The sequence below is a fragment of the Hemibagrus wyckioides genome, linkage group LG04 (genome assembly GCF_019097595.1).
Source record: "Hemibagrus wyckioides isolate EC202008001 linkage group LG04, SWU_Hwy_1.0, whole genome shotgun sequence".
Classification (NCBI taxonomy): Eukaryota; Metazoa; Chordata; class Actinopteri; order Siluriformes; family Bagridae; genus Hemibagrus; species Hemibagrus wyckioides.
In genome coordinates, this window is record NC_080713.1 from 18,480,716 (window position 1) to 18,494,484 (window position 13,769).

The window sequence follows — 13,769 nt, forward strand, 5'->3', positions numbered from 1 at the left end:
ACTTTGGAATCAGATGTTAACATAAGAGGTGAACAAGCTGGACAGACTAAAGGACTAAAGCCCTGCTGCATCTCTCTCATTGGGTAGTATTATCAGACAGCATTGTTGGTAAGGCAGGATGCCGCTAACCAAAGTGATGGTAGATTTCATTACCAAATGAATGATGGACACCATTAAAGATTAATATGAAAGTCGTTCAGGGTGGAATTGACCTTTTAATGCCTTAGTTAAACCTTTCTATGTAAAGCTTCAGGGTACCGTTACATTGGTGTTAAACATGGACGACTCGGTTGTGATCACAGTGCTTTGAGGGTGGTTGTTCTCGTCAAGACAAGAGGCAAGGAGCAGGCTGGACGTCATCTCAGCAGCTACTTCAGAGGTGTTGAGTGTGAGTTACCCAGATGAAGAGGCTCAGGGGTGACATGCGATTGATGAGGCTTTGGTCTGTTTGATGGTGTCTCCGACTCATTACTGCTATCCCTGGAAAGTGGAACAGCTGGACACTGCTTCTCGCCATATGTCTGAATCTTATGCACCGCTGACTGTGCCTTGTGCTTCTTTAGCCCATTTTATAGATTTAATATGAAGCAAATACAATTCTGCAGACTATTTGCAACCTCCTCTGTTTTTTCTGAGCGGGTGCTGGCCTTTGTGCATATGGGCTCCTTGTCTCTATAGATCACACTCCTCGGTTGCAAAAGGCCAAAAGTTTCTTTACTTTTGCTTCTTGTTGATTTTTAAGGCTTCTAAGCGTAGCCATGTGCATCAGGATGATTCTATACAGTTGCTTGTAGCTTGTTTTCACTCTCAGGTTGTGAGTTGAACTAAAAAAGTTGCTGTATATTTCTAAATGGAAATAACGAACAGTGTATATGGGATAGGTCAGTGTATAAAAAAGGGATGGGTCATAATTTCTGTGTGTGTCTGAGTGGGATATGTCTGTACACGGTTAGTTGAATTCTTTGTACAGTTTCTCGGCTTCCGAAAAGCTAGTAGCTGCATTAGACACTGATTTCCTAATGCACGTGGAGCTGCTGCTTATCAGTGAGTTAAACACTGCAGTGTTTGATTACGGGGCCTATCGTCCAGATAAGATAACTGAATGTCAATATCTCTTATCACTTTGCTTGGAGAAGCACTTTCCTTTTTTGTTGAGAGTGGGAAAGCTACAGGTGGCTGTAAATGTGTTTCCCACTACAGTAGTAATCAGTCTCTCAGTGAGTCATATGGTAAATAGTCGTATATCAGGCTGAGTGATTGTAGGCCAAATGTCCATCCAGATGTGGCACAGTCTGAATATAGTTCATAGTTAAACCTGCTTTAAGACAGGCTTCCATGAGGTTTAGAAACATTTAGCAAGTGTGACACTAAAACAGGAATGTCTGACATAGGCATTGACAAGTGTGTGTATATACACTACCAGTCAAAAGTTTGGACACATCTTCTAATCCCATGGTCTTTCCTGATGTTTATTTCTTTCTACATTGTAAAACAATGCTGAAGGCGGCCGAAATACACAATAATCTCGTTTGAACAGTTGATATTGAGATATGTCTGCTACTGATGCTCTGTAAAGCCTTCATAACGGCTCTAATCTGAGGTGCTGTTAATTGGTGATTTCTGAGGCTGGTAACTCTAAATGAACTTCTCCTCTGCAGCAGAGGTAAGTTTTGGTCTTGCTTTCCTGGGATGGTCTTCATGTGAGCCAGTTTCATCATGGTGCTTGATGGGTTTTGCAAATGCACTCGACAATACTGTTCTTGCAAGAACGATTCCAGAACACCTGACCTTCGTGTCTTAAAATAACAACTGACTGTTTTTGTTGTCGTTACATATGGATTACTTAAATCCATGTGTGTTATTTCATAGTTTTGAAATCTCCAGTATTGTTCTAGAATGTAGAAAATAAATCCCTAAACAAAAAACATTGAATTAAAAGGTGTGTCCAAATTTTTGACTGGTAGTCTATATATATATATATATATATATATATATATATATATATATATATATATATATATATATATATATATATATATATATATATATATATATATATATATATATATATAAAATTAGACAGAGTTTTCAAGGATCTATACATGGATCAGATGAAGTGAATAAGACTGATGATCTCCTCATCATGGCACCTGTTAGTGGGTGGGATATATTAGGCAGCAAGTGAACATTTTGTCCTCAAAGTTGATGTTAGAAGCAGGAAAATGGGCAAGCGTAAGGATTTGAGCGAGTTTCACAATGGGCCAAATTGTGATGGCTAGATGACTGGACCAGAGTATCTCCAAAACTGCAGCTCTTGTGGGGTGTTTCTGGTCTGCAGTGGACAGTATCTATCAAAAGTGTTCCAAGGAAGAAACAGTGGTGAACCGGTGACAGGGTCATGGACGGTCAAGGCTCATTAATGCACATGGGGAGCGAAGGCTGGCCCTTGTGGTCCGATCCAACAGACAAGATACTGTTGCTCAAATTTGAAAGGCTTCTGGAAATCGGGGAATTTTCAGAAACAAGAGAGCTGCCATTTGATTCCTGATGAACAGGAAAGTCGAGTATTCTGTTTGAGCAACATTCAAGGAGAATGAATGCAGCCATTCCTTGCTTTTAAAAGTCCATACAAGTGACTTGTTTAATTTCAGCCATTTGAGAGGAATTAATGATTAGTTTATGGGTGATTAATAAGTATTTCTAGACTCTGAACAGATGAGAGATCTAGTTTGAATTCGATCAGGGGAGAATAAACACAAATTTTTTTTGTCCAACCGTCTTTATAACCATTTTGTTTTTCATCTTTTCCTCTATATATTTTTTCCCCACCAAGCCATGTCGCTGGTTGTCTGATCAGTCAGGAGAGAGTAAATAAAATGAAAAAATCGGAGAGAACTCTCTCCCTTCTGATTTAACGTGTCTATCGCTGTAGCTAGTCTCTGGTTTGATGAGCTCGCTTCTGTTAAATAATTCACACAATGCTTGTGATTGGCCGCAACAGAGGATTTGCTGCAGAAGTCTAGCAGGTTCTCGAGTCTCTGAACCACAGGCTTCTTTTTTTTCATATGTTGATCGGCTCTGCAACGGTATTTATTTGAGACGCGGTTGGTCTGTGAAATACTTTTTCTGGGTCCACATCTTCAGCATGAGCACCGCAGTGATGATTTGGGTATTGCGTGTGAAAACTATACGTTTTCTTCCTCAGATGAGAAACATGCTGTTTTCTACCTGCTGCTTTACACATAGTCATGCAGATACTGTTCCTCTTCTGTAAAACCATGAATGTCTCAGGTTTAGATTGTTAACGTGGACACAGGTTAAAGAAAGTTTCCTCTTCAGTGCAATCCCTGTTTTGCAAACAGGAAGTGACAAGAACAAAGGGAAAAGGCTGAGCTTTTGTGGTTGTGTACTGAAGTTCTGTCTCTTGCATTGTGGTAATGGGCTAAAGGGTGTGTTACAGCTCCGTAGTCAGATGGAGCAAGAGGCTAAAGAACATGACACCAGGCCTGTCATCTAAACCCGGTCTGATATTGAGGTTGAAAGAGTTGCACTGCCACAGCAGTGGATTTTTTTTTTTTTCCAGGAAGTAGGTAAATTTTTTGGCATGGCAAAGTGTTGCTTTGTTAAAAGCAGAGTATAAAGCTGCACAGGCAACAGTGTCCATATTTGGACTTTTACTTCCTAGATTCTCGCACAAGTATATTCGGACCGAGCGCTATCAAGTATGCACTGCTCCGCATGCTCTAGATTTTAAGTTTTAGTCAGGCGTCAGATTTGCCTCACTTAGTCAAACATGTTGACCAGCACAGGCAGTTTCTAATTCAGCGAGAGCTCAACTCTGCCCCCCTGTCAGCGCCAGGCTGAGGCCTCTTGCATCCCTGCGTGTGCCATGTACACTCAGCCAAGTCAGTCTGAGCTGTTGAATAATTTAACCCTCCACCTTTCCTCCAGACCTGCGCGGCACACGTAGGCCACCTCTGGATTCCTGACCTCAAAAGGTCATTAGGTCTTTGGTTCAGGACCCAGCTGGGTTCTAAGCTCACCTCCTGTACACCTGAGCTGACTGGGTGACTCGGGCACTAGGGGTGGGTAGATAAGACAAAAATAACATTTCACTTGATACTTCAAGACATTTTTACCATCATTATACGCAAAGTTTTGGACTGGCTAGGCCAATTCTATTACGTTTTATATACACTGAAGATGTTTGGCTTTGAGATCAGTGTGTTTCATTTGCTGATATTTACATCTAGATGTGTTAAACAGCATAGAACATGACACCTTTGACAGACCACCTAGTTTTTTCAGGTGAGCAAGATCCTGGGGCAGCTAGCAATATAGATAGTAATATTTTGTTGCATGTCCCTGGCTTCCAATAACTGCATCAAGCCCACTGACTTCAAGCTGTTTCATTCTTCTCATGTTATAGTTTTCAAGAAGCTGACCTTGTCCTTCAGCTGTTGCTTGCTTTGGAGGGATTCTGTCTCCATTCTCATCTGCAGGCGGTGAAGTTCATGCTCAGTTGGGTTAAGGTCTGCTGATTGCCGTGGCCAGTCTAAATCTAAACCACTGTCTTTCCTTGATGAAGTCATTTATCAGGTTGGCAGTGTGTTGGATCATTAGATTGGATGCTTGTCTTTGTAAATTGACAGGCACAATGTTTCTGAAGACTACCGAAAGTAAAGATTAGTGAGTCTGTTCAGCAATACAAGCCCAAGCCATGACATTACTACCACTACCATGCTTGACCAGTGAGCTGGTAGGTTTTGGATCATGCGCAGATCTTTTTTCTCCACATTTTCATCACTTTGGTAGAGGTTAATCTTGGTTTTTTTTCAGCACTGTATTTCTTTGCAATTCCAATCTGTCTTCAGATTCTATGGTGTGGCTTCTTTAAACGATAGATTTAGATTGCTTTGGGGGTTTTCCTTCACAGCTCTCACAATATTACGGTCATCAGCAGCTGCTGTTTTCTTTGGCTGACTTGTTCGATGTCTAGTTGTCTGTACAGGTACATCAGTGATTTCTTTCTTTTTCAGGACATTCCATATTGTTGTATTAGCTGTGATCAGTGCTTGAGCTGTGGCTTTGATCAATTTTATTAGCCTCAAAATGGCTTGCTTTTCTCCCGTAGATAGCTCTCTGGTCTTCATGTTGGTTTATCCTTTTAACAACAAATACAGTCTTCACAAGCGAAACCCAGGGCTTTAAATAAAGAATAGTCATTGAGAGCTATTAATTGTTTAAACAATCAGTCTAACAGCACATCTAGGTGGTGTTCCAATAGGGGTGTTCAAACAAAAGTTGCCGATTTCTGTAATGTATACATCAGGAAATGAAAGCTAAGCTTCTGATCTAACATCTCGTATTAATATTTTTGATCTCAAATCCAATTGTCTTCAGTGTAAAGTATTAAGAAGCAGAAGAATTAGCTCCACTGTTCCAGTGCTTTGAGAGGGAGCTGTAAGGGATTGCTACCAATCTGCCAGCAAACAGAAAAAAAATGTTTATTTAATATCAAATAAAAGCTTTATATAGCATTAGCAAATTAGAAAAGTAAATGTAAAGCTTTTTAAATCAGACAAAGATTATTATTATATACACACACACACCAGGGAAGCCAAGTGCATTAAGACCTATGCAAATGTATAAACCTTAAAGGCATAAACACATCAGTCAGGATGTGGATGTGATCTGTGCATACCTGCAAGAAGTTTTTGTTCTTAAAAAAAAGATCAAGTATGCGCACACACACACACAGACAAGTCAAGACGGCTAAACACATTAGGCCTGAAACCACACAGCCTGTTATTAATATTTGATGGAGCGCTGTATTAGCTTTTCCAGGAACTTCAGGTGACTGTGTGACAGTTGGGGATGGCGACTGTAGGAAACCTGTATAATTACTATTATCTGAATTCCATTTCTGAGCTTTTTACTCCCTGTGCGTTCTTCAATCAACTCTGTATTTAGTACCAAGTTCTCAGAGAAGTGGCCCCACTGTGATTTTTTTTTTTTTTTTTTTTTTTTTTTTTTTAAATATTTAAAAATCCACTCCACTGTTCATTTTTAATCACACACTACCATCACATCACATTATCTCAGATACATACTAGATTCGGATGGTCAGAAAGTCTGCTTTTTTTACGAGAGGAAAACAAGCCGGAGGCAAAGCAACAAAGGGATGCAAAGGATTTGGACTAAAAGACGTATAATGTCAGTGCTGAGAGTTTTGTCTGTCTCAGGAGCACCGGTTACCTTCTTGCCAGAAGGCCGATTGTGGCCTTCGTTAGGGTCAGTCTAAATCAGGGGTGTCTGGTCTTATCCGGAAAAGGCTGGTGTGGGTGCAGGTTTTCATTCCAACCAAGATGAAGCCACACCTGAGTCTATCGATAGCCAAGATCAGCTGATTGAACAGGGGAATCAGGTGTAGCTCCTGCATGATTGGAATGAAAACCTGCTCCGGCACCTGCCCTTTGTGTAGAGATTGGACACCTGTGGTCCAGGGTCAGTCAGTTCATTAGTGGACAGTTTTGCATGGCAAATTCAAAATCAGGAATGGGCTTAAACAGAAAACAAATGGAACGGTAATTTCTTTTTCCATCAACCTGAGAGATGACTGAAATCCTCATTTTAACTCAAGAAAGAGAGAAAAAAAAATTTCTTATTAAAAAAAAATCATATATATATATATATATATATATATATATATATATATATATATATATATAAAATAAAATATAAAAAATACATTTCATCCAGTTTTTAGATTTGGCAGATGATTATAAAAAAATCACTAACCTGTGTGAGGTTGAATCAGACATGACTGCAGGTGTTTATTAGACCCCAGTTGACCATGTAGCTGGTTAAGTTGACCATGTCAGAGAAACAAGGTTTATTCAAGGTGTGTTCATGCCATTTTATTTTTTCATTATTCTTGGTCAGTGGTTTTGACTTGGATTTGTAACTGTGGGCACCTTGCACTTTATTACCAACATCTGTACACCTGCTTGTTCACTTAATTTGCAATCAGCAAGAAATCGGAGGCTACAGTCAGCAAGAACTTGAGGCTACAGTGGGCACATGTTCACGAAAACTGGAGTAGATATTAAAAGACCAGGCTATGTTAACTCCAGTGAGATTGAAACTTCTGTAACCTCTTGACTGAATAGAGTCGAATCTGATGTGTGTCTCCTGCTGTTAGCTTATCTACCTTAGGTTTCAACATATTGTGCTTTTCTGCTCAGCACATCTGTAAAGAGTGGTAATTTGTGATACTCTAGCCTTCCGGGCAGCTCGGACCACTCTGGCCATTCTCCTGTGATCTCTGGTCAACTGGGTGTTACCACATACTGACCCCTGCTCACTGGGTGCTTTTGAATAAACTCCTAGGCAGTCAGCAGTATCTGAAATACTCCAACCATGCCACAGTCTTTCAGGCGTTCCACTTGAACATTAACCGAAGCTCTTGAACTTTATCTGAAGCACTTTGCTGCTATACCATGGGCTGATTGAAAAATTGGATGAACTAGCATGTATACAGGTGTTGAAGGTTAATGAAGATGGATGAATGAATGAATGCTTCATATCTTCCATTTGGATTCATTAATCAGACACATTTTTTGTCTGAAAGGATCTTCTCAGTTTACTGGGCAGTGTCAGTAATGTGGTATTCTCCAGTTTATGTTCTTTTATTACGATTGTGAAAGTGCTTCTAAAAGGGACAGTAACTTTTACTGGCATTGACTTTTTTTTTTTTTTTTTTTTTTTTTTTTTTTAAGTGTTTATTTATTGGTTTGTTTGGTTTCTGCCACAGGCTCCACATCTACCATGACCCTGATCAGGATAAAGTGGTCAGTGAGAATGAATGAATGAATGAGGATTTGTTTTTCTGGGTGCTTATCTGTGTTTATTTTCTGTGACTAGCTCCATACCAAGTACCATGACTGCAAAAAAAGGGCATTTTTCTGATTGTGCTATTTTGTGCAGTGGAAAAATGCTTTCGTTTGTCACTTCCACACTATCCATGTCTCCTTTTCTCCCAGAGTGTGTTCTCTGTGGTAAGATGACAGTTGTGCAGCGTTGAGTCCTGTGCACACTGTACATTATGACAAATCCTGCTATTTCTCTGAAATCTCATCACTGAGACTGAGTCTTTCCACACAGACCAGGCTGCCTTTTGTTTAGCAGATTAGGTAACATTCAAAATTTATACAGCAGACACAAACCGTGCCTGTGCGTACGTCCCAGGTTGAGTTGTCCACTGAGATCAGATGAAAGTATCAGGGCATGTGACTGATCCATTTGTGTTAATCAGGGGAATTCTTACCTCCCTCCCTTTCTTTGTGAATCTCTCTCTCTCTCTCTCTCTCTCTCTCTTCAGCATCTCTTCCTGACCCACTTTCTCTCTGTCCCCACCCAAGTCCCATTTGAAGACAGGCCTAATGAGATCTGGCCAGGGGAAATGCAAGTGTCTGTCTGTCTTTTTTTTTTTTCACAAATGCTTCATATTTTCTGCACCCCAATCCACAGCATTTCCTTTTCGCTCACATGTAGATGTCCTGCCATTTCCAAGGAGGTGAAGTGGTGACAGAACGGCTCATTTATGGCATGTTGGCAGGCTTGAAGGCAGCTATTCTGGGCCTTTGAGGCGCCTATTGTTCCACCTCTCCGGAGGAGGTACGAGCTGCTCTTTCAGAGGCACGGCTGTGCCGAGAACGCGGGCCACCAGCACTCAGTCAGGAGAAAGGCGTCCTTTGTTGGCTCGGGACAGAGACAGTGCCAGACACACATCTCGACACTGTTCAAAGAGCACCTCCCTGTTCACACTCGCTGACTTCTGCTGGCATGACAGCTGAGAAACTCTCAGCATACGCCCAAAGCACAAGGACGACGCTTGTTTTATTCTTGTTGGCCAGCAGGTGCAATTTCTTTCAGATTTAAAATAATCTACAGGTGCAGAAAGGAGTGTAGCTGTACATCAGAGTTTCACCAGTAAATATTTAACCCAAGTGTGTGGAATTTATAGAGCAAAGCTTGATCTGGAGATTTATCACGAGTTTTAGCGTGTCACTTTGTACGAATGGTGGCGATGGGATCGGAGTTTGATTCTGATGCAGTTATTAAGCACCATCAGCCAGTGCAGATTCCCATCCGGGTTGGGACCGGATACCACAAACCATTTGCTTTCCAAGCCAATTTTTACTGTTACTCAATTCCATCATTACACTGGGCTGTTAATGTTCTCAGTGACTTCATTCTCATGCAGTGTACCGCTTGTAAAGTTCTTTTTCAGGAAGTGGTAAATTTGGGTGTAAAGAAAAACGATTTAAGTGACTCAAATGCTCCAAAACCAAGAATGCCTAGTTACCTAGCTCAATAAATTCCTTATTTTTGGTCATGTTTCTTTAAGCTTTTTACACCACTCCTGTCAGATGCAGTCACAGGCTTCTTGTTGGTCTTGTTCTATAGCAATCATCACTAATTCTGCAAGCTTTTGATACTCTGCTCAGTTGCATGATATGTTCTTTGAAGCTGTAATGATGAATTAGTGGTGCAAAATTTAGCTCACACTTTATTATCGTCGGACTGGTATCACCAATCGCGTATTAGGCTGTAGCTGATCAACTATTCCATCCCTTTTTTCCTTGCAAATTTCTACCAACCAACTACCTCTTCCTCATCACAAGATAGCTGGAATAGTCTCAGTATATGCGAAAGTTTGATTCCAGTAACAGAAGAGAGATATGAGAGCTTTTTTGCGCAGTTGAGGAGAAGCCAGCTGACGGAGGAGGCCATGTTTCAATCTGCGGTAGAAGGCTGCAGATGTTAAGTGGGTGAGAGAGTGAGCAGGAACACCATTAGCATTTACAGGGTGTTGTTTGGCACTCGAGCCACCCCTCTGTGTCGAATCAGGCATTGTTGATTAATTTCAGCCTATTAGCACCCCCCTCCTCCTCATCCTCCCACCTCTCCTCACCCCTCCCAGGTTAATTCCCCATGCCAGCGAGCAGCGAAGGGGGCCATGGGTGTGAGCGATCGTCACAGGGGTTTGCTGGCGAGCACATCGTTGTCAGGAGTGTATTAATGAGCGTGAGGCTCAGCTCCCGCGGCCAGGGCCACGGCGGCGATGCCGGCTCTGCTGAGGCCTGGCCTAGTTTCTGCCCTCGCCGGGAAGCATGAGGATCCAACGACTGATGCTGATCACCTGACAGCAGCCCCACTGCTGCACATGTTCATGTGTTTGTGTGCGAGTGTATTCAGGAGACTGATGGCAAGTGTGAGCGCGGCTAAATGGCTCTCTCGTTTCGTTTTTCTGTCTCTGAATAATTCGCCGAGTGTCAGAGGAAGGTGTCTTGCATAGTGTTGTATCTCATCAGCTCTTTTTCTTGTAGCACTTCCCTCGTGAGCATCGATTGGCCGAAGTGAACAGCTGTGATATTGTGCTTGGACACACTGCAGGGTGTTTATAATATGATGACAATTTTCTTTTTACACAACAAATGCCCTTTACATTTAATAGAAATGACAACATTACATACCAGTAAAGTCTTGCAAGTCCATTGGATATAAATTAGTTTATTAGCTACTACTTAACTTTAATCAGCTAACTTCTTGATTTACTAGAATCTCTGAGCTAAACTATATGACCAAAAGGTCAAGTACCTGACCATCATACTATATGTGCTTAACTTTACTTTCCAGATTTATTCCCCTTTTGCTGTTATAATAACGTCCAGTTGACGTGAAGGATCTTTTATAACCCAATCGAGTTCTTTCACTCCAATCTTGTCAGTTTTGTGGTAAAATTTTGTGAAAGAACAACATGGGTATGAGGGTTGTGTCCACAAACATTTGGCCATACAGTGTGTATTCTCCTGGACATCACCAGCTTCTTACACCCTTTGTTATTCCTGATCAATGAGGAGAATTCACAAGTTGAAACATTTTAATGCCAAAATAATCTGTAAAATATTGTTTGGTTTTATAAAATTAGATCGAACATATTGTGTCTTTTTAAAAGGCTCGTGTTCAAGCTTTGTATGATTATGCTTACAAACAGTAAGAATAGAGTGCCATGTTGGCTTAGTGGTTAGTATGTTCACATCTTCAGGGTTGGGGGTTTGATTTCCGCCACTCTACTGCATGTGCGGAATCTGTGGGTTTCCTCTGGGTACGTCCGTTTCCTTAATGGGAAACCAGTCCAGACACGTGTTGTCGGCTGCTTTGTATCTCTGAATTGTGCATAGTGTGGAAGTGATGGTGCCATGAGTTGGGTCAGCACCCCATCCCGGGGGTCCTGATCTTGTACTCTGAGACCTCTGGGATAGACTCCAGGCTCGCTGTGACCCTGTGTAGGACAAACAGTTCAGGAAATGGATAGATGTCTGGTAAAATTGTTTGTCTTTTGGTGATATGAGGTTTCCTTTGTGACAAAGGCCTTACACAATCCTTTTTTGTGCCCCACCCTACAGCGATAACATAGAGGGTGCGGTTGTGTACAGAAGGAAACGTAGACTGGGTTTTGTGAGATGTCAGCTCTGGGAGATTTGTGCCAATGTAGCACTCGCATCTGGTTTCTTCTCTGCTTAGTACTGAGCAAGGTTTCACATTTTAGCATATGGAGGACATGCGGCAGCACCATCAGCTCAGTCAGGGTCAGCTGAGATGAGATGAGTGTTTACTCAGCTGTCAGGTGTTCGTCTGAAACAGGTGTTACATGGAAGACTATTAACATGTAATAACTGCACACCGTGAGGGACACCTGCTTCACTGTTCACGTCTACAGACTTATGGGAACCTGTGTTGTAAGGTGATCATAGATGTTGCGTGGTCATTTGGGTGTGTGGTAACAATATGGTAGGTGTGTTATAGTTGTAGCCCGGTCTATTGGATGTGTGCTCGGTGTAAGCTAGCTCACTGAAATTCTATAAATAACAGTCATCAATATCCTTTCCTCAACCTGCTCGAGCTTTGCGGCCTCTCAAGGCGGAGTCTCTAATGGCATTAAATTTTCAGAAGAGCTGACTCCACTGTGCCACTTTAGAAAAGAGAGACGACGAAGGAAAGAGTGGTGGGAGAAGAAAAATAGTTTTCGGTCGATAATGACTGAATATGCAAACTAATGAAAATGGAGATGGTGTGCAGCATAGAGAGATGAGGTTGAAGTCTGCTGGTCAGGGCTGGACAGTGTGAATAATGTAGCACTTTAATCATTCTCTCTCTCTCTCTCTCTCTGTGTGTTTGGTCTTCAGTTTTTCCTTCTGCTATTTAAATGTGTACTCTGTGGGACAGATCAGGTGAAATACTTGGTCACTGCAAAACATTCCACTTCTTTACTTCAAAAACAAATCATGGGTCGATTTTTATATGAGATTTTCTTCAGGTCATTGGCCATCTACACTGTGATGCGCCATCCAAAGGCGTTTAAAGCATTTGGCTGAAGCCGAGCATACACTTCAACATTCATCCTGCTGCTTCTGTCAGTAATCACATCATCAGTAAATACACAGGGAACCAGTTCTATTGATGCTGTACATACTCACACCATCATCTGGTACATCACCTGTGCTCACATAACAGCTTACTTACTTTTTATTTTTTTACTTATTTTAGAATTATTTTTAGAAATATATGTGAATATAATGAATAGAAATATAATGTGGTGGTTTTTGGTTTTTTTGTTCATCCATACCTAAAGTTTTTGCTATTTCTCTGTAACATTAGAAACAGCATTAACTTCTCTCTTCTGTAGAAATAAAATAATGAAATAATGGGGGGAATAACACAAACCTGGTCATGAACCATCTGAGGAGATATCTACTGAATTACTTTTGGTCCTTTAAGTAAAAAGTAGTATGTTAGGGTTGACGGTGTAGTTTGTCCTGTGTTTCTGAAAAGCTTCTGGTGTTGGAGATATACTTATGGTAGTCTGGATCTGTCATGGACATCCAGTCCGCTCCCATGTGTTTAATTCTAGCAGTGCTTCACTATCGTGTCCTGATGCAGCTATTTTCAACCACTCACCAGGTTCTGACAGATGTTTGCTGCCATCTGGAACTGAAAACGATAAAGCAGTGATACAGATTGTTTGTGATCAATGTTAAATTGTTAGTACAGGACCTGGGGAATTATAATGAATTGCATCATTTTTCATGCTCTTTCTTGTTTTGAACAATCACTACCATGTCTATATGATCACTCTCGGCTTTAATGAAATAAACCTTCTGACTGGAACTGCATATGTGTACAGGAAAACGGCTACAGGAGTGGATCTGTGTAATCTTGTGCCTCTCGCTCTTCACCATCAACTTCTGCTTCCTCCTCCTCAACTTCTCCACTGTGCCCATTTACAGAATCATCTTCGGCATTGGTAAGCAGCTAGTACTGTATTTATCAGGGCCTTGTGTGTAATAAGTAGTGATAATGACCGATACAGTTTACACATCGTAAACATCTAGCTGAACATTGTACACACTGGATTTAATTTTAATTCATTTTAATTTTAATTCATTGAACAGAATCCACATACATTAAATACATGTTCATGGCTGTTGTGTTGAAACATCCATTAAGTTTTAACCAGTTTTATGATGGGAAGAAGAAAAACAATTTTTAAGATAATTATTTTCTGAAAACCTTCAGTCACAGTTTTTTGTTTTGTTTTTGTGGCATATATTTTTAGCACTGACTTCATTTTCAAAACACTTTTGCGTAATTAACACAACTGTGCTCTGTGTAGACCAAACTGTGAAACATTTCAATGACAA

General features: G+C 40.9%; 1 protein-coding gene across 1 annotated transcript in view; it reads left to right on the forward strand.

The window, feature by feature from the left end:
• si:ch211-212o1.2 (uncharacterized protein LOC492735 homolog) overlaps positions 1–13,769 on the forward strand; it is a 31,744-nt gene that overhangs the window by 2,779 nt on the left and 15,196 nt on the right. Inside the window, exon 2 of the mRNA XM_058387208.1 lies at positions 13,253–13,372. Coding sequence (XP_058243191.1) covers positions 13,253–13,372 — 120 coding nt within the window. The remainder of the gene's footprint in view (positions 1–13,252; positions 13,373–13,769) is intronic.